Source organism: Martes martes, assembly GCF_963455335.1.
Source record: "Martes martes genome assembly, chromosome: 3".
NCBI classification, from domain to species: Eukaryota; Metazoa; Chordata; class Mammalia; order Carnivora; family Mustelidae; genus Martes; species Martes martes.
Window position 1 is genome coordinate 129026409 of NC_137890.1, and position 24522 is coordinate 129050930.

At 37.7% G+C, this 24522-nt stretch overlaps 1 protein-coding gene across 3 annotated transcripts in view; it reads right to left on the reverse strand.

Annotated features, from left to right (window-relative positions):
* Nucleotides 1-8820: 8820 nt before the first annotated feature.
* DYNC1I2 (dynein cytoplasmic 1 intermediate chain 2) overlaps nt 8821-24522 on the reverse strand; it is a gene marked incomplete at its 5' end in the record, with an annotated part of 146639 nt that continues 130937 nt past the window's right edge. For 2 of the 3 annotated variants that reach the window (XM_080798522.1, XM_080798520.1), the window contains 3 exons: nt 8821-9462; nt 11040-11165; nt 13013-13153. In XM_080798522.1, coding sequence (XP_080654648.1) covers nt 9349-9462; nt 11040-11165; nt 13013-13153 — 381 coding nt within the window. In that variant the 3' untranslated portion in view covers nt 8821-9348. The remainder of the gene's footprint in view (nt 9463-11039; nt 11166-13012; nt 13154-24522) is intronic. The other variant, XM_080798521.1, reaches the window with a different exon arrangement.

Consider the following 24522-nt stretch of genomic DNA (forward strand, 5'->3'; position numbering starts at 1 on the left):
TATGTGACTGATAGAGGTATTAGCTAACAGTGTGTGTATACAGACACACACACACATGCTATACCTGTTTATATAAGTATTTCAAACACCTTGGAAACCTTAAACTTATACAATATTATATTTTAATTATGTCTTTTAAAAAAAACCCAACAAACTACTCAGTTGACTTTAGGAGAAAAGGCCCAGCACTGCCCTTAGCTGCCTCATTTTAGAGAGCCTCTTAAAAAAATCTATGCCTAGACCCTCCTGTAGCTATGGCCCTTAGGGCAAGACTGAAGGGCCAACAGGATATTTCCACCTGGAGCCCATCTCGTTCCTTTAAAGACTGTGTTCAAGGTACCTGAGATAAATTTCCTGCCTGAACAGCTCTGCTTCCGGGCCTGCACGAGCCTCTTCGCCCAGGTCCACCTTCCCTAAAATGCACCCCTAAACCTAAATGGTGGCCAAGAGGTGGCTATTTGCCAGTGGTTCAGAATTTAAGCACGTAGGCTGAAGAATCCACAAAAGTTCCTTTGAGGCCTGTCATTCACAGAACAGGTGGAAGAGGAGGAGAGGGATGGGTTGTAGGGTTGTTCTCCTCTGGCTGCTACATTTTGACATGGAATCCTGAAAATTCTCAAACCCAAGCTATAGGTACATGCTATGAACATATTTTTATTTTATTTATTTGACAGAGAGAGAGAGATCACAAGTAGGCAGAGAGGCAGGCATAGAGAGAGGGGGAAGCAGGCTCCCTGCTGAGCAGAGAGCCTGATGCAGGGCTCGATCCCAGGACCCTGAGATCATGACCTGAGCCGAAGGCAGAGGTTCAACCCACTGAGCCACCCAGGTGCCCCTATGAATATAATTTAATAGCTTGTTTTTATAACAGCGAAATCTTTTGACCTACTGCTTCAAGGCCTGCAAATGTTAGGGGAGGGCCTAGGAAGGAGAAAAGCTGTGATTGATAAATGGGTTTCACGTACAGCCCTTGCTAACAGAGAGGCTACAGGGAGCCTGCTCAGTTGTGGTTAAGTTACAGCTACCGCCATCATCTTCAGCCAGTGGAAACTTACTTTGTAGGTGGCCAAGAGGTGGCTATTTGCCAGTGGTTCAGAATTTAAGCACGTAGGCTGAAGAATCCACAAAAGTTCCTTTGAGGCCTGTCATTCACAGAACAGGTGGATAGGAGGAGAGGGATGGGTTGTAGGGTTGTTCTCCTCTGGCTGCTACATTTTGACATGGAATCCTGAAAATTCTCAAACCCAAGCTATAGGTACATGCTATGAACATATTTTTATTTTATTTATTTGACAGAGAGAGAGAGATCACAAGTAGGCAGAGAGGCAGGCATAGAGAGAGGGGGAAGCAGGCTCCCTGCTGAGCAGAGAGCCTGATGCAGGGCTCGATCCCAGGACCCTGAGATCATGACCTGAGCCGAAGGCAGAGGTTCAACCCACTGAGCCACCCAGGTGCCCCTATGAATATAATTTAATAGCTTGTTTTTATAACAGTGAAATCTTTTGACCTACTGCTTCAAGGCCTGCAAATGTTAGGGGAGGGCCTAGGAAGGAGAAAAGCTGTGATTGATAAATGGGTTTCACGTACAGCCCTTGCTAACAGAGAGGCTACAGGGAGCCTGCTCAGTTGTGGTTAAGTTACAGCTACCGCCATCATCTTCAGCCAGTGGAAACTTACTTTGTAGGTTCCCAGAGCCTTAATTGCTCTCTTACAGTGTTCTTCTATGGTCTTTCAGGCATGTAGCCGTAGGATTATCTGAATAAAAAACTGACTTGTTTATTGGCTAAGATCATAAAGGCAGTGTAGTATAGTGGTTAAGAATACAGCTCTAAAATCAGGTATGGTACATAAACAATGAATTTTGGAACCCTGAAAAAAATAAAATTAAAATTTAAAAAAAAATTAGACTGTTTTGGTTTAGTTCATAGATTGTGAGTCACTTAATGTCCCCAGGCCCAGTGATACGCTGGACCTGGCTTGTACCAGATGAATGAAAGCCCGTTATATGTGTATCTTCCTAATTCCATGTTCAGTGACATCACATTGGTCGTTTGCTATTGGCCCTGTAAGAGCATTTATACCACAGAAACTGGCTACAAATCAGGCCCACAGAAATTGGTTCAAATTAGTTTCTGCTTTTGTAAATTAGTAATCCTTTATAATAGTTATAATTAGTAATCCTTTATAATAGTTCCCACATTATAGGGAAGCTAGGATAAATAAGAGTGTGTGAGTCATATATAATCATTTAGTAAGTAACTCGATAAATGCTACCCGGTTATTAATACTACATGGTCAGAATGTACAAAGGCCAGCTCTTTATAAGGCAGAGGAAACTTCGGAAACGAAAGATACATTGGAAAGAGACAATGGAAAGATTTCCATTAAGGATGAAGTTCTGATGTGAGATCTTTGAAAGTCATGTTCCCAGTTCCATCTCTTTGAAACTTACTTCTTACCGGTTTTATGGTCTCTGTCAATAGAGGAAGCAGGAGGGGAAAGAAAGAAGGGAATCCTAACTGGGCAAGCCAGAAAGGCATGTGTGGTAAAGCAGAGATCTCAGAATTTTAGCTGCTTGTTTTTAGCCTCTAACAGCCAAGAGATAAAGCCTACAACCTTGTAAGAGCTACTGAAGAGCAGTTCACCTGCTGAGTGTTACTTACTCATCACCTCCCATAACAGCAATGCCTCATATTTGATAATTCTTCATTTTCACACAGATTCTGGTTTAATTCCATAACAGCCCTGTGAAGCAGTAGATGAGGAAATAAGCTTAGGTGAAACCAGTTGCTCAGAGTTATGGTTAACTGAGTTTCAACACAAGTTGACTCTAAGTCCAAGACTCTATACTAGAAATATAAATCTCAGGACCACCGTGTTTTGAAGGAGCTTCCCCACCAAATATCAGAATTCAGTAGTCAATTCTTTCCTATCAGTTGACAGAATTCCAACTAAGGTATGACAGACATCCTGATAGTCAGTGATAGCCTTTTTTGGGCTCTGGATCTATGTGGAGGTATTATTCCAATTATTCTCTTGTTACACTATTATCACTGAAGTATTCATTTTACAATCGTGTGGATGAAGGTTTAGAGAGAAGAACAAGAAAACCCAGGGCAGTCTTCTATGAGTCACACTGTTCTCCTTGTCTGATTTTCAACACAAAATATAAAAGTCCTTTTTCTCAATTGATACCAATTCTACTCAAGTAGCTCCTCAGTTTCAGGAGGGCTAAGGCATTTCTCTTGCCTTTGGAAAACTAAAGATCCTCCAAAGCCATCTAACGACCTCATGTACTGACAAATTCAGGATTGTATCAAAAACATTATTGGAAATGAGGCCCATTAGGAAGGACCTAGTCGTTTTACCATGTTTCTTGCTCAATTGGTGTTCATTGATAAGTCAGGTTTTAACTTATTTCAGAATCACATTTTGGATACAAGATAGCAGAGATCTGCCAATCCAGATGTGAGCTATATAAAAGCTATTCCTGCAGGACTAATATTAGGGCTTCCTCTAAGCCTAACAGCCACACACAGGTCATCAGGACTGAAGCTCCCCCTTCTAAGTGATCATCTTCCTACAATGAACACAAGTTATTTTCAAGGGGCCTAAACTCAGGGAAGAAGGGACGGTACTATATAAGTTATAATAGCTGATTAATGCTGTTCTCTAGATTTTTGTGGAAGTAATGGATTCCAGTTCTGCTTACATCTAACTGGGTAGTCATGAACCACGTTTGTTTTCTCACTAACTTGAAAAAGCGGTTCCATGTGCTCTAAGACTCTAGATATCACAACCCACGTTATATGTAAGTAACATAAGAGCAACAGCTGAGTGCAGGCTGGAAATTCAGAGTGGGTCATTTTTTTCTATTTTCATAATTTGTAATTTTATCATAGAATGTAATAAAACATTCCCAGGGAAAGTATCACTGATTAAGGGCAATTTATATCTCTCAGTTCACTGCTACTCCTAAGCATCTGAGGGTTAAATTATGCTGTGAAGTCTTAGAATTAAGAAAAAGATTTTCTTGAACATCAAGCCACTTAAGTCCTTGGGAGATGTGCACTTATTACATTGCACAATGGCTACACAAAATGGTCTCTCTCCATTTTTGTATTCTTAAAAAGAATTAAGAAATACAATCCCTTATTTGGATGGTACTTTACAATTTACAAGTTTTCACACACACCGTTCACTTACACTGCATCTCCTATAATCTTCAGAGGAAGTGAACATTTTCCTCACTTAACACATGAGAATACTGACCCTTGCGCCAGGTGACATTACTGGTAATGGTGGTATCAGGAATAGAATTTGGGTCTTTTGAGCCCCGTGTTCTTTTTCTCACATACCAGCCACACTTCAGCATAAGAGATTTTGTTCCAAAGCATTTCTATTACTTTGTTCAGAAAAAACTTTAAAAACCTAGTACAAAAATTCACAAAAGATAAAATTACTTGCCATCAAAGCCTTACCGGTGGTACACCTGATTTCTGAAGTTACCAGAGGCAGGTCTCTGCATGTTCAGCACCACGTAGGTGTGTTCTACACCATACACAATCACTGCCCCACAGCTTTCTGACCAAATCAAGTACATTAAAAAAAAAAGACAGGCATGATAACACATTACCAGAGACCTGAAAAAATGACCTCAAAAAGTGAAACAGACCTTTCTGAAAGCCTACCTGAGTACAAGCTGTTTTATCCTCTGACTGGGAACTGGTAATGGAATATTAAGAAGCCAAAACGGAGATTCCTGCTATGAAACTAACAACACAAAATACTGTAATTTTAGAAAAGTTTGTAAAAGATGGCTGATTGGCTATGTTGAAACTATCAGTGGTTAGAAACTATATATTGAAATCTTAAAAATCTAAAATCCATTTGAACTTTAAGAAGTTGGGGAATTGCAAACACGAACGGGCAGAATGAATCCATACACCTAGAGTCCAACAAAATATCCAGGAGCATTGGCCTATTGAGAAAAGCATTGCAGCGTGATGACTATTCAAAGTCTTCCATTTGGCATTCTGAGTTAGGACTGTAGCATCTTTTTTTTTTTTTTTTAATGTGCTTGTTTTATATGAAAAGGATTTTAAAAACAACATACTAAATATAAGCAAATTAGAACCTTTTGGGGGCAGTTAAGATTAAAGAGATCAATTAATGTTCTTAATTGTAATCCCTGAATTCAAAATATATACTGAACATAGGTGTTCTTTTATTCTTGTCTTTGAGGCAACTTTCTAATTCTTTGGTAGCACTAGAAGCTCCCAGAATCTGTAAATCAGATCTTTAAGTAAATAATTTCCCAGCACTTTTTAATGAGTCAAAAAGAACCCCAAGTCTTTTTCCCAAACCTGTAAGACATTATTGCAAACCTGTAAGACATTATTATCAATCAGCAAGATGATAGCAGGAAAGCAAGAACTCAGGTCTTGTTCTATGTAAACTGGGGAAAAAAGAAATCAAATGGGAGTCTCATCACTAACATTATCAAATGAGGCAAAGCCAATGGTTTTTTACCCTAGACTTACGCCCAAGATTCAGGCATGACGCTAATGACACCACCACCTTGGATGCTGTGTCATGTTTGAAACAACTCAGTTCTCACAACCATCGAGCAGCTGGAGCTAACTGGAGATGCATCCTCTCCAATATATTGTAGAGCTTTCCTATTTAGAAAACACTGCAGTAACCAACGTTGAAATATCAGGACTGTGGAAAAGATTTAAAAATGCATTGTCCAATAGAATGGGTGAAAAATCACGGGCTTCATATCAGATTTTCTTTCACTCATTCAAGCCCTTCCTTTCCATGTGGTTCAAGAGGCAAAGGTTATAGTCTGTTTATTCAGTACTAGTACAAAACAGAATGAATCAACATTCTTACAATATTCTAAGACTAGGATCACTCCTAATACTACTTTCCTTTAGTTCCTTCCCCCCTAATTTTAAGTCATCCATTCCTTCAAGATGCAGTATGTCAGCATTACTGAAACAATATATTGTATGTAGAGATTTTCTAAACTTTGTAGGGAATTGAATCTATAAGCACAAAGATAGACTCTACCAATGAATTTTTGTGCGTTTTTTTTTGTTGTTGTTGTTTTGCTTTAATTATACCAAAAATTGTTTCTAAAGGGTGCCTGGGGGGCTCAGTGGGTTGGGCCTCTGCCTCCAGCTCAGGTCACTATCTCGGGGTCGTGGGATTAAGCCCCGAATTGGGCTCTCTGCTCGGCGGAGAGCCTGCTTCCCCCCTCTCTCTGCCTGCCCCTCTGCCTACTGTGATCTCTGTCAAATAAATAAAATCTTAAAAAAAAATTATTTCTGAGACTTAGTGTAAGCTAATTAGGTATTTGAAAATTGAGTATTCTTCCTCAACACAAATAAGAATAACCAATAATCTTTCTCATTTAAAAGATAATAACATCATCCTTTATTGTTATAAAATAATAAAAAAAGTAAATTAGCCTGAAAGCTATGGCTTATTTCCCACTCAGCAAAAAAAGTATAACTGGTAACAAATAAGGTATAATTTCCGTAACTGGGTATTTTTGAAAATTTTAAGGTTTTCATTCATAAAAGAATAAAAAGCTGTGCTACACTTTTCTAGTCAGCTTGACTTGTCAGAAGATTTTACATCAATATTGACAGTCTTAGTTCTTCCCTTTTGCCCTATCATATACTCAAACTTAAAAGGCAGTTACTTGGGCACCTAGGTGGCTCGGTCAGTTAAGCATCTGCCTTTGGCTCAGGTCATGATCCCAGGGTTCTGGGATTGAGCCCCGTGTCGGGCCCCCTGCTCAGCAGGAAGCCTGCTTCTCCCTCTTCCACTCCCCTTACTTGTGTTCCCTCTCTCACTAAATAAAATCTTAAAAGAAAAAAAGGCAGTTACTCACATTAAATTTATGTGTTCCTAAAAATGTACAGTAAGTTATGTGGGCAAAGGTCCACATCGCATTAGGGGGCTGGGGTGGGGCGGTAGAGATGTTATTCCTCAAAAGCAAAAATTCTGGTGCTAAGTATTTCACTTACCAGTTTTATTCTTTCACAATCAAACATATCAATTTTAATCCAATGAGCATCCAATTTGCCAAATCTCTTGATTTCCAACCTTAGTTATAATGATGTTTTCCCTTTTCCTAGTCCTTTTTACAAACTGATTGCAAAAATGTAATAACCAGGGTGCCTGGGTGGTATAGTCAGTTAAGCATCTGCCTTCGGCTCAGGTCATGATTCAGGGGTCCTGGGATTGAGCCCCACGTGGGGCTCCCTGCTCAGCGAGGAGTCTTCTTCTCTCTCTCCTCTGTGTATGTTCTCTCTCTCTCTCTCTAGCTCTCACTCTCTTTCAAATAAAATCTTTAAAAACAAAAACAAAAGGTGTGACCGCTGAAATCGAACTTCTCCCATCCAAGTACTAACCAGGCCTGACCCTGCTTAGCTTCTGAGATCAGATGAGATCCGGTGTATTCAGGGTGGTATGGCCATAGACTGAAATCAAACTTCTGACTCATAGACAAGGCTACCATGAGCTAACTTCAGTTATTTGCCTACTAATATAAAAAACTTATTAAAAAATAATAGGCAATTATGGGGTGCTAATTTGTTAAAACTGAATATATAAAAATGGAGAATTACCTGAAGTAAACAAAATCAATATAAAATTTTAGAGTCAGAAGGAAATTTAACAGTCGTCTAACCAAACTTAATTCCTGGATAAAAAGAATGAGGCACAAAAAGATTGAAAGACTTGGCTAAAATCACACTTCTCCTGAGTTCCAGAGCTAGAACTAAGTTGGGTTTAGTATTCCTAGTCAATTATTTTACATTAAACAATACTCATAGTTTGGAAATTTCATTATTTGGAAATTTCTTTTTTTTTTTTAAAGATTTTATTTATTTGTCAGAGAGAGAGAGTACACACAAACAGGCAGAAAGGCAGGCACAGAGAGAGGAGGAAGCAGGCTCCCTGCCGAGCAAGGAGCCCGATGTGGGACTCGATCCCAGGACCCCAGGATCATGGCCTGAGCTGAAGGCAGCGGCTTAACCAACTGAGCCACCCAGGCGTCCCCATTATTTGGAAATTTATCTTCAACAGATCTTTGTTAGAATTATAAAACAACCACAAAAACGTTCAAATTCTGTATCTATTCTTCCTTCCTAGTTCATGTTCTGTTGAATAAACAGTTAAACTTTAGAAGGATAAGTGGTTAGGATCAAGGAAATAGACAATTTAAAGCGGATAAAATAAAGATCTGATCATAATGCTTTCCTCTAATTCTGAAATAGGTTGATTTCAACATTAATTCTTAGATATTTTTCACTCACCTTTCAGACTTGCTTATAAAAGGTCGTGTGGTAACAGATCTCAAGATGTGGAGTTGATTCAATGACAAAGTTCATTTGAACACTTCCTTCATAGCTACTACTGCAACCATGAAATCAATTTCTTTCATAGGAGGTTTTAGTTTCAGAGAGCTCACATACATAATAATCTCAATCAATGAAAATAATAGGCAGCTTTCTGTTTATTCTTTAGAAGAACTACATCTCAGATGGAAAGTAAATAAAGGGAGTAAAGCAAAAGTTAACCCAGGATAAATTTTTTCACTGACAGGTTAAGCATCAGTTCATAATTTCATCAAGAGATCTACATTATAATGTATGGCATATTTAAGACACAAAACTTTATGAGATTTGAGGTGGCCACTTACATTGAGAGCTTAAAGAAAGATACGTAAAAAAAGACACTTTATAAAAGGGATGGGAAAATTTAAATTGCAAGGCTAAATCAAAATGAGAATCTGAAAAGTTAAAGCATATTTGTTTTTATTTAATAGTGATCACATGGATTATAAAGAAGAAAAGGGATATTAGAATGGGGCTTGGGTAGATTTATGCATGCTACGGTTATGAATAAACATTGTTCTTACATATTATGGTTAGTGAGGACAGTATCAGTATAACAGGGAACTGTGATTATTTAAAAATATGCAGAACTGATTTAATCTGTACTTTAGAAATAACTTGAATATAGTGTTACACGTTGAAAAGAATTCAGAAGAATAACTAATACTAAATATACACTTGTGTATAAGAATTCAGAAAAGGCTGCAATCTGTAAAGTTAATCGGCTGTATTAAAAATTACACAAATCCAAAACAAGATGCATGTTATATAAAAAGGGACACTGTAAGATTTACTTGCGCCATTAAATCCATGGTTAAATCCACGAAATTTCCTTTTAATGAACACTTAGACAGAAACATGCAAATAGTCTTAGGTTCTACTTAGAGACTTCCCCAAACCCGCTAAGGCTACAATATCCCCCTTTCAGGAGTTAAGCAGGTATTCGGGTAGCTGCTTCCTCCTCTGCATCAGCTCGGTTTGCATTAATTTCTGCGAGTGTTCGGCCGAACCGTGCCCATTCATCATTTCGGGGGACAGCAATCTGCTGTTAAAAGAAAGACAATGTTTTATGTACGCTGAAATAAAAGATCATGTTACCCAGTATTTCAGTTTGTTTTTAAATAATTTTTCCATTAAAAAGTAATAATTGACATAAATGGTCTTTCCATAATTACAGAGACTATAACAATGCTTCACAATACATTTCAAAACAAAAGATGATGTTTGGGATGTGTGTTGTGACAGCCTCAGAAACGCTTTTGCTGTTACCACCATCAGTACAAGAGAGAATAACAATGATACTCTGCAAATATAACTCCTATGCACTATTTCATGGATTTTGCTGGTGGGGTGGAATTCCTTAAAATTTTTTACTTCTTGCACTATTCCAAATATGAAATAGTTTTTGAAGCACGCTTCAAAGGGCTGGTTTCTTATGAGAAATTTATTTTTGTTTGGTGCATAAGATAACCATTTTCAATATCTTAATCCCTTCATCAGAAGGTACATTATGTTTAACCACTTTAGTGATCTACAAATAGCTAAAGGAGAAAAGAGGCTCATGATGTTTTTGCCTCCCTGAAGCATCCGATGACTAAAACTTTTTGATAACTGTTATCATAATATTGGAGAAATCTCAACACTGCTGTATTAAGGTACAAACCACTCAGTATAGCAAATGAATGTGCCTGCTTCTTAATCTACCATATTAGATTAGATTAGATTAGTCCTATCCAATATGGTAGCTACCAGACACATGTGACTGTTCACATTTAAATTACTTGAAATAAAATTTAAAATTCAGTTCTTTCGTTGTGCTAGCCACATTTTAATAGCCATATGTGGCTAGTGACTACGGGATTAGATAGTGCAGATACAGAGCAATTCCATCTGTGTGGACAGTTCAATTGGCTATTCTAAATGATTCAATCTACCTCCCTCCAGATCCAATTACTAGAGGCCACAGGGAGTCCAGAGGGGATGGGGACTCATAAGGCATAGCAAAAGAAACAGTGACTAAGGCTTCTTTTAGCCAGGGCTAAAAAGAAGGAAATCACTCCTGAACATCGTGTATAGCCAACCCAAATACTAATAAAGATGACACAAAGATGCCACTCATCCTGCTGGATTCAATGATAATGGCTTTGCAACAAGGTTCAGAAGTCGAGACTCACATTTCACACAGTCATCAAATAACTCTCAAAGATACTACTTTTGATTTCTACTACCTAGCCCAAACAAATCTAAACATATAGAAAAATCAGAACTTAAATCTGTAAAGTCCCGAAGTCCGTAATGCAAAGTCTATAATTCAACTGTAACTCCAAATTTCTTCTTCCTGAAAAGTTTCTAATCTCTAGTAATTTATGCTTCAAGAAATAAGGTACTTCCAATATATGATATTATCCTCAAAATGTGTTGTGTGGAGACAAAGAACATCCAATTTAGAAAGAAAATTAATCTTAAGAGTTGCTTCTGTTGTGGAAAAAGTTTTATCTTTACAACCATATGGTTTATACAACTCATGAACCTCGAAGGCTAGTTTTAGCCACAAAGATACCATAGCTACAATGCCCTGAAAGCAAACAGATGTATCAAAATTATAGGCAGTGAGCCCCATACCTCTCCCACATCATATATGACAATCTGTCCTTCAGAATCACCCACAGCAATCTCTCTTCCAGAATGGGTCCATCTTACACGATTAAGAGCAGGATTACCCTCCACAGAAATGCTGGCAGTTGGCACCTGAAGTCATTTAAAATATAGTGCAGTTAAAAGTTTCATCAAGATTTCTATAAACATGTAAAACAGTAACTCTTCTTTCTTCCAATCGGGCTACATTTTTTAAAACAAAGATGAAAAGAGATGAAGAATTTTCCCAACTTTCTTCCTGTTCAGTGATACATTATGAATGACATTACAGTCAATCCTTGAAAATGGTTTGGGAAAATAACTTAAGTTCTTATATAAGAAATTCTCACATGACTGGATACACACATCATTTTGAAAGATCTTCTCCTTAATAAAGGATTCTTTGTTGTTATTTTAACTTTTTTAAGAAATCAAGCTGTTTGAAAACAGATGGCCAAAACCCCATTTTAAAGAAACATTTCAAAAGCCCTCATAAACAGATTATGGTTCAATTTTAGAGGACAGAAATTACTTTTGTAGCTTGTGACTCTGTCAGCTGAAACCTGTGATTTGATCCACAGTTCCTAGAAAGAGTTCATACTGAAGGTGCAGTCTGGGTCTTGCCAAAGCTCTTGTTCCCATCAGCTGTCTAGAGCAGGGTAGGATGACAGCACCAAGACAATGGCACACACCAAACTCCCCCCCCCACCCCACCGGAATCTCCCTGTACTTCTCTTATGCTGAGGAAAAAGAGATTTATTTGCCACACACAGAACAGTCAATGTCTGACTCAGACTGGAAGCACAAAAAAATTTTTGAAACCTGATTAAAAATAATCCTTTTAATTGACACTAGTCATCCCCAGTGACTAATTTAATTCCTAGAATGTCAAAACTGTTACAGAGAAAAACTGTAATTTAGATATATTTTTTGAGTTAAGGATTATAGGAAAGACCCACATTTAAGTATAACCCCAAATCTCAAACACCAAAATCCAAACTGAAAAAATACAATTGGTACCATTTTAGGTAAGTATAATAGTATAATTAATCCCAACCACCTAGTCAGATACTCTTTCTCCTAAAGTATCTGAATATTCCTCCTCAAAATACTAAACCAGGAGCTGGCACACTTAACTACTCTTACATTTCTAATATATAACTCCCTTGGCCTGTATATCCAACTATTTTACTTCAAGTGATTTGGATGGCTGCCACCAGAAATATGAGGAAATATGGGAAAGAGTGGGATGTGGGGGAAGGCACCAAGAGACTTTATCCTCTATTAACTGTTTCTGACAGAACTGCTAAAACATTATCTCTTACCCCCACATATCAGTATAGAATTCAAGGAACATTTAAAATATACATATCTAAAAGTAAGTAATAGCTGTAGTTACATTTCATTGCCAGTAAGTAATGTTAGCATAGTAATTAGGAAATTTTGTGGTTTCTCTATTCATTTTATAGTAATAACACTCTGTTTTCAAGCCTTCATGGAACAAGTCATCAAAATAAATTTTTCTTTCATTTAAATAAGTCAGGCTAAAACTAATGTTTATGGAAGATATACAATTCTGTCAAGGCTAAGAGATAACTTAGAAATTCAGCATTAAGGTTAACATACTTCAACAGTCTGAAACGATCTGCTTTGTAGCCTGTGAGTAAAAAATAACCCCGTTGCCTTATGAATGAGACTTTGCCAGGACATTATAGACATGATAGTGCTTTTCAGAAGTAAAAGGAAATGCCCCAGTGCTCTTGGCAACATTATTTCTCCCTTCAGTACTGCACAGCATGCTGTTTATTATTAAGGGTACAAAGCTTATTTGGTTTCTTTGTGATGAGGCTACAATCACTGAGCCCTTTTACATTCCTTGGGATAAAAGGAATTTCACAAATTATTCAATAAATCTCCAATTTTCTATTTTTCAGTGCAATTTTTGTTATTTTCCTGCTCACCTCTGTGTCATTATTGAGATTCCACAAATCCAGCCTCCCCATGCCATCCACACATGCAAACAGGGCTGGGTGGGTGGGTGACCACATAACATCATAAACATAGTCTGAATTATCTTCAAATGAGTACAAAGGTTTGTTATTCTGAAAGGGAAAAGTTGATTCTTAGCATAGTCAAAATACAACACACATTCAATAGGTATGAATACATTTTATGATATTTAACTCAGCCTAGAAAAAGTTCCTCTTACTTGTTTCGCTACAGAATTACCTGGAGTTATGAACTGAGAATCAACTATTGGATTGCAGTTTCTTTTTAACTTCTAGACACCACACTGTTTTAAAAAAGGAACAGAATATGCTTCAAAAACATTTGCCCATGAGAAGACTCTGGGAGGATGATAGCAATGGCAGTTCACTTTTTGAATTCTTCTAACTCTCCCCATAAACCCAAACAAAGCAATGAAGACAGCAAAACTAAAGATTCAAAGACAATATGCACAACAAAATCAGGAGACAAAGCTCCAAATATAAGTAGAAACAAACTGGGGCACCTGGGTGGCTCAGTGGGTTAAAGCCTCTGCCTTCGGCTCAGGTCATGATCCCGGGGTCCTGGGATCGAGCCCCGCATCAGGCTCTCTGCTCGGCAGGGAGCCTGCTTCCCTTCCTCTCTCTCTGCCTGCCTCTCTGCCTACTTGTGATCTCTCTGTCAAATAAATAAATAAAATCTTTAAAAAAAAAAAATCAGGGGCGCCTGGGTGGCTCAGTGGGTTGAGCCTCTGCCTTCGGCTCGGGTCGTGATCTCAGGGTCCTGGGATCGAGCCCCACATCGGGCTCTCTGCTCAGCGGGGAGCCTGCTTCCTCCTCTCTCTCTCTCTCTGCCTGCCTCTCTGCCTACTTGTGATCTCTGTCTGTCAAATAAATAAATAAAATCTTTAAAAAAAAAAAAAATCACTTAAAAAAAATAAGTAGAAACAAACTTCTACCAATAACAAGGCTTCTGTGGTACAAACATCTGTGCAGGAAGAAGTGTGGAAAGGCCTCGGGCTTCTGACAGCCAGAAAGCAGAACAGAAGAGCCTCATAGTTGACAGGAGATACTCACTGGACAGTGTCAGGGAACATGCTGAGTCTGGGAACAGCAGCAGAAACTGGAAGTTCAATGTAATTCTACTTACAAATAAGTGCAAACAGACTCCAATGTGATGTAAGTAAGGTCTAATGGTGCAGTCTGAGTTCTATAAACTCTCAAAATTAACAAACCAAAGCTCCCTTTCAGGACAAAGTCTCACTGAAGAGAAACTGCTAGGAGTAGAATCAGCATTGTAGAATATAGCACGGTAGGGACAAAGGGAAAGAGAAGGCTCAGATAAAACTGGTGGAGAGAACAGAAAAGGCACATCTCAGAAAGTACAAGACTGAGAGAGATAAGTATTTACTTTGCAAAAAATACAGAAGAGAAATCTTTAGCCTAAACTACAAAACTAGAAAAGCTATCCTATATCCATTCCCACCCTCCTAAAAGTAGAGAAAAACTAATTTCACTAGTAGAGAATAAGTGACAAAAAAGGATTTTGGTCAAATCCCACACAAAGTTATTGTGGCAGACCTTCAATAATGCTGTCATGACAGTTAAATGGAATGGTAGACAAGATGGATTTGCACATGCACAAGAATAAAGAATGATTCCCTCCTTCCTCATACGAGACACAAAAAGTAACTTAAAATGTACTGGAAGTCCTAGCCAAAGCAATCAGACAACAAAGAGAAATAACAGACATCCAAATAGGTAAGGGAGAAGTAAAACTTTCACTATTTGCAGACGACATGATACAGAAAACCCCCCAAAACAGCAAGAAGTGATAAAAAAAATCAGTACATTCATAGGATACAAAATTGATGTACAGAAATCTGTTGTATTTTTATATATCAACAATGAAGCAGCACAAAGAGAAATTAAGAAAATAATTCCATTTATAACTGCACCAAAAATAAGATACCTAGGAATAAACTTAACCATAGAGGTAAACAACCTGTACCCCCGAAACTATAAAACACTGGTGAAAGAAACTGAAGATGACACAAAGAAATGGAAAGACATTCCATGCTCATAGATTGGAAGAGCAAATATTGTTAAAAATGTCTATAATTAACCAAAGTAACCTACGTATTCAATGCAATCCCTATCAAAATATCAATAGCACTTTTCACAGAACTAGAACAGACAATTGTAAAATTTATATGGAACCACAAAAGACCCCAAATACCCAAAGATATTTTGAGAAAGAAAAGCAAAGCTGGAGATATCAGCATTCCAGACTTCAAGTTATATTATAAAGCTACAATCACCAAAATAGTATGATACTGGCACAAAAATAGACACAGAGATAAATGAAATAACAGAAGACACAAAATAAACCCACAATTATATGGCCAATTAATCTTCAACAAAGCAGGAAAGAATATCCAATGTGAAAAAGTCTCTTCAACAAATGGCATTAGGAAAACTGGTCAGATACATGCAAAAGAATGAAACTGGACCACTTTCTCATGCCATACACAAAAATAAACTCACAATGGATTAAAAACCTAAATGTGAGACCTGAAACCATAAAAATCCTAGAAGAGAACACAGGCAGTAATTTCTCTGACGTCAGGTGTAGCAACGTTTTTTCTAGATATGTCACCTGAGGCAAGGGAAACAAAAGTAAAAATAAACTATTGAGACTACATCAAAATAAAAATCTTCCAAACAGTGAAGGAAACAATCAACCAAACTAAAAGGCAGCCTATGGAATAGAAGACAATATTTGCAAATGACATATCTGATAAGGGGTTAGTATCCAAAATATATAAAGAACTTATACAACTCAACACCCAAAAAGCAAATAACCCAATTTAAAAATGCAGAAGATATGAATAGACATTTCTCCAAAGATGTCCAGATGACTAACAGACACCTGAAAAGATGCTTATCATGACTTATCATCAGGGAAATGCAAATCAAAAACTACAATGATGGCCCCCTGGGTGGCTCAGTCAGTTAGGCGGTTGACTTCAGCTTGGATCGTGATCTCAGGATCCTGGGACTGGGCCCCGCATTGGGTTCCTCACTCAGTGGGGGGTCTGCTTATCCCTCTCCCTATACTCCTCCCTCTGCCTGTGTTCTGTCCCTCAAATGAATGAATAAAATCTTTTTTTTTTTTTTTTTTTTTTAGTATTTTATTTATTTGACAGACAGAGATCACAAGCAGGCAGAGAGGCAGGCAAAGAGAGAGGGAGAAGCAGGCTCCCCGCTGAGCAGAGAACTGGATGCGGGGCTTGATCCCAGGATCCTGAGGTCATGACCCGGGCTGAAGGCAGAGGCTTAACCCGCTGAGCCACCCAGGCACCCCGAAGATTTTTTAAATTCTTAAAAAAAACCCAAAAACTACAAGGAGATATCACCTCAGACCTGTCAGAATGGCTCTTATCAATAACACAAGAAACCAGTGTTGGTGAGGATATGGAGAAAAAGGAACCCTCTTGCACTGTTGGCAGGAATGCAAACTGGCACAGCCACTGTGGAAAATGGTATGAAGGTTCTTCAGAAAGTTAAAAACAGAGGTAACCCTATGACCCAGGAATGGCACTACTGGGTATTACCCAAAGAGTACAAAAACACTAATTCAAAGGGATATATGCACCCCTAGGTTTATAGCAGCATATATACAATAGCCAAGATATGGAAGTAGTTCAACAAACACACAACAAAAACATACATGAGTGTTCACAGCAACATTCACAATAGCCCCAAATGGAAACCACTCAAACACTCGATAACTAATGAATGGATAAACAAAAAGGGGTATATCCATACAATGGGACAGTATTTGTCCAAAAAAGGAATGAAGTACTGATATATGCCACACATGGATGAACCTTGAAAATATTATGTGAAGTGAAAGAAGCCAGTCACATATTGTGATGCCATGAAATGTCTATAACAGGAAGTTCTGCAGAAATAGAAAGTAGGTCATTTCAAGGAGTTGGGTGAAGGGAAAGGAGGAGTGACTGCTAACAGATTTAAGGTACCTTTCCGAAATTTGAAAATGTTCTAAAATTAGACAGCGATGATAGTGCATATCTCTGTGACTCTAAGAGCTGTACAATTTAAAAGGGTGAATTTTATAGTATATGAATTACATCTCAATAACAGGTTTTTAAAAAAGATTTTATTTATTTGAGAGAGAGAGCAAGAGAGGGAGAATAAGCAGGGGGAGTGGAAGAGGGAGAAGCAAGCCTCCTGCTGAGCAGGGAGCCCAATGCAGGGCTCGATCCCAGGACCCAGGGATCACGACCTGAGCCGAAGGCAGAGGCTTTAACCCACTGAGCCACCCAGGTGTCCCAATAACAGTTATTTTAAAGAAAAGAGATAAAGTGAATTTCTTAAAAAGTGATAGACATAAAGTGACAAAGATATACCTATAAAGGCAGGCCCTAAAGAAGAAAACCAAAGCAATACTATAGAATACAAAAAATAAGAGAACTCTCCTAAAATAAAAGACAGCTTGAAACTACATATTTAAGAGTAGCCTGTGCATCTACGACAATCAACCCTTTAAAGAAAAAGAAAAAAAAGTTTGATCAGCCAGGTTTTGTAAGGACAATTAAGGACAACAAAGCTTTTTGCCAAAAGATGACAGAGTGATATATTTAAGGTAATCAAAGAAAACAGTATAAATATGGATTTTATATATAGCCAAACTGACCTCTGTAACCCCAGAGGCTCTTGTGAATAAGAGAATAATGCATCCACAAACACACTACTGTAGAATGAGCTTCAGATGACCAAAAAAACTGAGGAGATGTCAACATAAGGACAGGCAGATACCAAGTGATTCATGAGGGTAAACTCTTCTTTATGGAAGTGTAAACAACCTAAAACTATACACGACAGTATGAACAATACAGTAAGAATGCAAAATCCAGACTGTGAGAAACTCTAACAAGACAACCAATCTGGTTTCTTCTTCAATAACGACAAATTGAGAAGAGAGGGAAGGAAGGCCTATCTTAAGAGAGGAGCTCAAAAGATGTATTACTTGCAAATATATGGATCTCATTTGGATCGTGCTTCAAACAAATAAACAGTAAAAAAAAACTTCTTTAACTGAAAACTGACTGGTTATTTAATGAAATTAAGAAATCATTTCATTTTGGGGGGTGTGATATGGAGTATCATGGTTATTTTTTTAAGACTTTATTTTTTAGAGATATGTATTGAATATTTGTAGATGACATAACATATCTGGGTTTGCTTTAAAATCCAGGGGTGGGGAGGGTATGTACATAGAAATGAATCAAACAAGACGGGCCATGTGTTGATAATCATAGAAGCTAGGTATTGGGTACCATGGCTTCATTATATTCTTCTATTTGATTTTGTGTCTACTTGGAATTTTCCATAAAAAAAAGAGTTCAAAAATATTTAAAATTTTCATTCAGATATTAATGTCAAGATTATGACTTAATAGCCAAAAATGTTTACCTGTAATTAAGAAATTTTTAAGCAAAACTTTGAAGTAAGCTAGAAACTGAAACTAAGAGGTTTTTTCCTCTCAAGATCACCATTTTCTAGAACTCTCTTTGGCAAAAATGCCAAAAGAAGTCTCACTCTGAAGTAGTGGTTTTCAACATAGGATGGGCATCACATCCATCTGTAGAGCTTTTTTAAAAAAAAATTTTTATTTATTTGTCAGAGAAAGAGAGAGAACACAAGCAGGGATAGCAGCAGGGGGAGGGAGAAGCAGGCTCTCTGCTGAGCAAGGAGCCCAGTGTGGGACTTGATGCCAGGACCCTGGGATCATGACGTGAGCCAAAGGCAGACACTTGTCCAACCGAGCCACTGTGCCGAGGTTTTTAAAACTCCAGATGCAGCCCCCTGCATCATACAATTCATCAGTGTTTCTGGTGTTGCTGCACTAGTGATTCTGATGCACACCATGATTAAGAGCCACCATGCTAAGGTATATTATTCCTAAGGTGATAGTATACTTCCTCAAGAATATTCCATTTTTAGCCCATTTTATGGTCTCCAATCAAGGACTTAACAACAGAAGTTGTTCAAAATCAAAATCATGTTCACATGCTCCACTCTGTAAGCATATATATAGGTCTACATAATTTTCTAAAGAAGGGGTTATCAATAGAAAAATGGGTAAAAAAGATTTGAACAGAAATGTTACAAAATAGCCAAGAAGTACATGAAATCTGTTTAACCTCATCAGTCTCAAGGTAATGCAAATTAAAACCACAATGCAATGCAACTACACCTATCAGAATTATTAAAATGAAAAAAAAGGGCAGAAAATATCAAGTGTTGAGAAGGCTGCAGAACAAGAGAAGATTTCATATGCTATGAGTTGATTATAAACTGGTAAAATCACTGTGGAAAACTGCTTGGCAGTATCTACTAAAGCAGAATGTAGCTTATGTCCATCAAAAGACATCTACAAGTGATTCATAAGGAAAAATTTTTCTTTAAAGAAGTATAAACAATGCCAGTAGCAGCACTACTCTTAACAGACCACACTGGAGTGAACCCAAATACCATCAGCAGTTGAACAGATAAACTGTGGTATACTTAAATACTGGAATAGTATACAACTGAGAGAACAATCACTGAATCTCACAAACATAATGTTAATAAGCAAAAACAGCCAGCCACAAATATGTAAATATTATATGATTCCATTTTTATAAAATATGAAAAAAGTTATAGGCAATTTAAACTTATTTATGTCTTTTTTAAAAATATTTTTTTTATTTGAGAGAGAGAGACAGAGAGAGCACAAGCAAAGGGAAGAGAAGAGGGAGAGGGAGAAGCAGTTTCTCCACTGAGCAGGGAGCCAGATGTGGGGCTCGATCCCATGAGCTGAGCCAAAGGCAGATGCTTAACTGACTAAGCCACCCAGCCACCCCAACAGAATCTCTTTAAAAAGAAAAAGAAATAATTCCAAGGTCAGAAATATCTTCCTATATAACTTGACTGAGATATGACCTTTTTGAGGAGGAATGTGTCTATTAAAAGCAACGGAAATACAAAGAAGCAGAAGATAGTACTCAATTCAAACATTGTCCAGAAGAGAGTCTCAGCCAAAGGATTCTAAGAATTACCACCCATGGCAAGGCTATCTCCATGTGAAAATGAATGAATCACACTATCTTCACTTGATGCCATTAAACATTCAAATTAGAAAACTTCCTTTGTTCCAATTCCTTGCTCACCAAGCAATCTTCTGATTATAATTTGGCTTCCCATGTGGGTTGTCTACAGAGAAACAATGAGCTGGTCAGGCCAGCATGAGTATCTGGGCCTTCTGGCAGTTGTTTCTCATTATTAAATTAATAAATTGACCCTCTCCCTATCAGTGTCTTGGAAGCCTGTTAGTTCCAGTCAGCACTCCCTAGCTAATCAACTCTAGGAGACTGACAAGACTAAGTTTCTGAATTAGGAAAGAACAGGCTGGACACTGCCAGCGGCAGGTTACTATAGTAAATACTACCACGGAGGACTGGGTCCCAAAGGTCAGATAGCCTTCCCCAAGAAACACTCCAAATTCGAAGCATTTTCTCATTTGAACTTGTCTAATACGTGCACAGTTGCTATTCCAAGCATTAGGAATGTCTCTTCAACCTCATTTTAAATGGTGGTGTTCTCTGAGAGTTAAATAATGAAGCCATTAAAATATAAAAGAGAATTTAAGACATCAGAGATTATGAAAAAAATTTAAGGCGTGTACGGACTACTGAAGTCTGGAAACTACCTGCTAAGAAATTATCCCATTAATGATTTTAACCTTGACACTTAATGGTAATACAATTCTGACAGGCATTGTTCTGACATTAGAATACACTGTGCATACATGGAAATATTTTGGCCCCAAATAAACAATCCTTATATTTTAAAAGTAATTTGTAACAAGTATGGTTGATGTGGTGGAACATTAAGCTAATTTACCAGGTCTACCCCTAATCAAGTTCTTAACAGAATCCTCTGTTTACCTTCCAGTAGTTTCACTGCTCACACATTCTTCCTACTGCCAAAGTACTTCTGTCATGACTTTCAAATTTGGCATTTTGAAAAGGTAATAGTGTCTTCCAAATATATTAAAAGTAATGTCTTGGTTGGTATAAACTTAAGAAAAATGTGGAAAATCCTCTACCTCTGTTTATATTCTTTACTAAAAATAACTGAGTTTAAAAAAGTCTTGAAAACAATTTGATGATCCAGAACTCTGTTGCTGCATTATAAATTCCTGACTAGGCAAAAATTAGTAGCTGACTATAGAAGTAGATCATTTTAAATTTAAGGCAGTGTCAAATTGAGAATTCTGGGATTTTTTAGAGGACTTATTAAAAAGAAAAAAGGAGGAATCCTGTTTTGCTATTAGGGAAGAGTCAGATCTTAAAGGACACAAAGATACAGCAATTTTTAGTAACTCATTCCTTCCACTTTATGGGGACTCAATTCCCAGAGTCAGAAAACCCTTAAAAAAAGTAGAGTCTGAGAAGAAAAACATTTAAAGTCTGTTAAATTCATGAATGTAAGATACTGGTTTAAAAAGCTTAAAATGGAATTGAAACAATGTTTTTGAAGAGATTATTTTAAAACCTTGTCTACTGGGGCACCTGGGTTGAAACACTGACTCTTGGATTCAGCTCAGGTCATGATGTCAGGGTCATGAGATTGAGCCCTGTGTCAGGCTCCACGGTCAGCAGGAATCTGCTGGAGATTCTCTCTCTCCCTCTCCTTCTGCCCACCACCCCTACCCCACTCGCTCTCTCTCTCAAATAAATCTTAAAACAAAATAAAACAAAACAAAAACCACAGAGGCGCCTGGGTGGCTCAGTGGGTTAAAGCCTCTGCCTTTGGCTCAGGTCATGATCCCAGGGTCCCAGGATCAAGCCCGCATTGGGCTCTCTGCTCAGCAGGGAGCCTGCTTCCCCCTCTCTCTGCCTGCCGCCCTGACTACTTGTGACTTCTCTCTCTGTCAAATAAATAAAATCTTTTTAAAAAACACACACATAAACACACACACACACACACAACCCACAAAAAAGACCAAAAACAAAAAACAAAACACCTTGCCTATTACTCATAACCATTGTGTTGGAGAGCACAGAGACTCTCGAGTTTTTTGGCAGAGTAGAAATAAATACCACCAACACAAGTACCATGAAGCATAAATCCAAGATCAAAGCAATGACACTGGAAGCCATGATATAACCAAATAAAAAAATTTTTACTCAGCAGATTGTTGCTGTTCTAGCTTTCACAGAGAATTACTTATGAGCAGAAAAGTTAGAATAAAAGGCAGTTCTTCTGATAAAAGTTTTAGAGGGCCCTTAAACATGTATAAAAAACACTCTGTTCTATGTTGGCTCATCCTTTGACCACTAACACTTGAGAGGTATGTACTTGAGTATGTGTGTGGAGGGGGAGACATATGTATCACAGTTGAATGAATAAATGAAGCTCACAGAAGGAAGCAATGCCTAGCTCAATTAGCAAAGAAAGAGATATGCCTGGCTGTCATTCTTATTCAGAAGGCAGTTCTATGTTGAAATATAGCAAAATACAAGAACAAAAAATACCAACCACCAATCAACCAGCTGTGTGAGTACCACAAAAGCAAGCATCAATCAGTCTGCTATCACAGACATAAGTTCTGTTCTTATTTAGGCAATGAAGAGGAATTCTTCATTTTCCAGTCCTGCTGGTAATATATGCAAGGGTGGAAGCCTCAAATTTAAAGCTAAAAGACTGGCAACTGAAGCCCTATTAAAATAAATCTACCAATTTATAAAAGATTCTTTCCAAATACTGAAAAAGGAAGCTGGCCAACAACCTAACAAAGATATGTCTCCTGTGTTTATATAAAGAACTACTAAGGTGTAGCACATCAAGAAATATAGCAACTTCTATGTGGCTACCAGCAGCCTATGCAGAAATAGTTGGCTTCATCTCTCCTATTCTACACCTTGCTTTGGTTTTACTAGCTAGATTATACATTTCTTTGCTTGTGGTTGTAAGAATCTTCTTCCTCTACATTCTTCCACTGAAAACTCTCCTTAAAAAAACAAAAATTCAAGAACAACCCAAGAAAGAAAACAGATGATTGATTAAATGCATTCAGGGCTCTGTCTGATCCCCATGAAAGAGGAACTGAACATTGCTAAGCGTCTATTACATGTTAGACACTGTGTTAAGCACTTTTCTATATATTTCCTTCATTAGCCTTAAGTGCTATTTTTATGCTCACTAATGCCAAACATGAAAATGCTCAAATTTAAAAGGCAAGCTTTCAGAGGCAAAGTTTCCTAACTCACTTCATATTACATTGAAAAAAAGCACCATGAAGAAAAAAGTGAACAGTAAGTCCATCCCAGATTTCTGAGGCCGGCTTTTGATATATAAATACGGGTTCAATGTAACAGTAAAGAACATTTCTTAAGACCACTAGGTTTCCTCAAAGAAGTTGAAGAACCAAATAGAGTCTCTAAATTCTGTCCCATGATAAACTATTCAAAACGTCAACATTTAGAATAAGGCAAAAAGAAACAATAAGTGAAAAATGAAAATGAAAAAGTATAGCTTAAAATTTAACTTTGGGGCGCCTGGGTGGCTCAGTGGGTTAAAGCCTCTGCCTTCAGCTCAGGTCATGATCCCAGGGTCCTGGGATCGAGTCCCACATCGGGCTCTCTGCTCAGCAGTGAGCCTGCTTCCCTTCCTCTCTCTCTGCCTGCCTCTCTGCCTACCTGTGATCTCTGTCTGTCAAATTAAATAAAATCTTTAAAAAAATAAAATAAAATAAAATAAATAAAATTTAACTTCATTTAAATAGAATCTGATGTTCAGATCATGTAGCTTTGCCCACTACAATGCAATACTGGAGAAAAGCCAGATAGAAAAGTCAAGGCTTCTAAAATTTAATATGCTCTCAAATGAAATCACAAGGCCTATCACAAGAAGTAACATTCCCTACTTAGATTGGCCTTGAGACTTTCAATGGAGCAGGGCAATGTCACATTTATCTGGAATTGCTGGATAATCATGAATCACTTTATAACACAGTGGGTTTTTCAAATAACTGAAGCTAATTAAAAGGTAAACAAACTTTAAATTTTTTATTGTGGAAAACAAAAATATATATGCCTTTATACAATATTTCCTTACTGATTTAAGTTTGTTATTATAGCCTTATTGTATAGGACTTATTGTACATCTGTTACCTGCCTTTTCTCCATTTTCCACCAGCTCTGTGAGCCACTGCAGCCTCTAAAAGCTCTTCCAAGAGCAAATGTATGGCTTTTGTACTGGACTATACATAGCTATGAATGGTGCTATGAGAGATACTTGCGTGGTTTTTTCCCCTACTCAGTTTAGAGTAAATAGTTCTGTGCTCAAAAAGCCTGAACTGAGAAGACTGGTCTTTGGTTATCTGTGAGGTTAACATATTTGTCAGCACA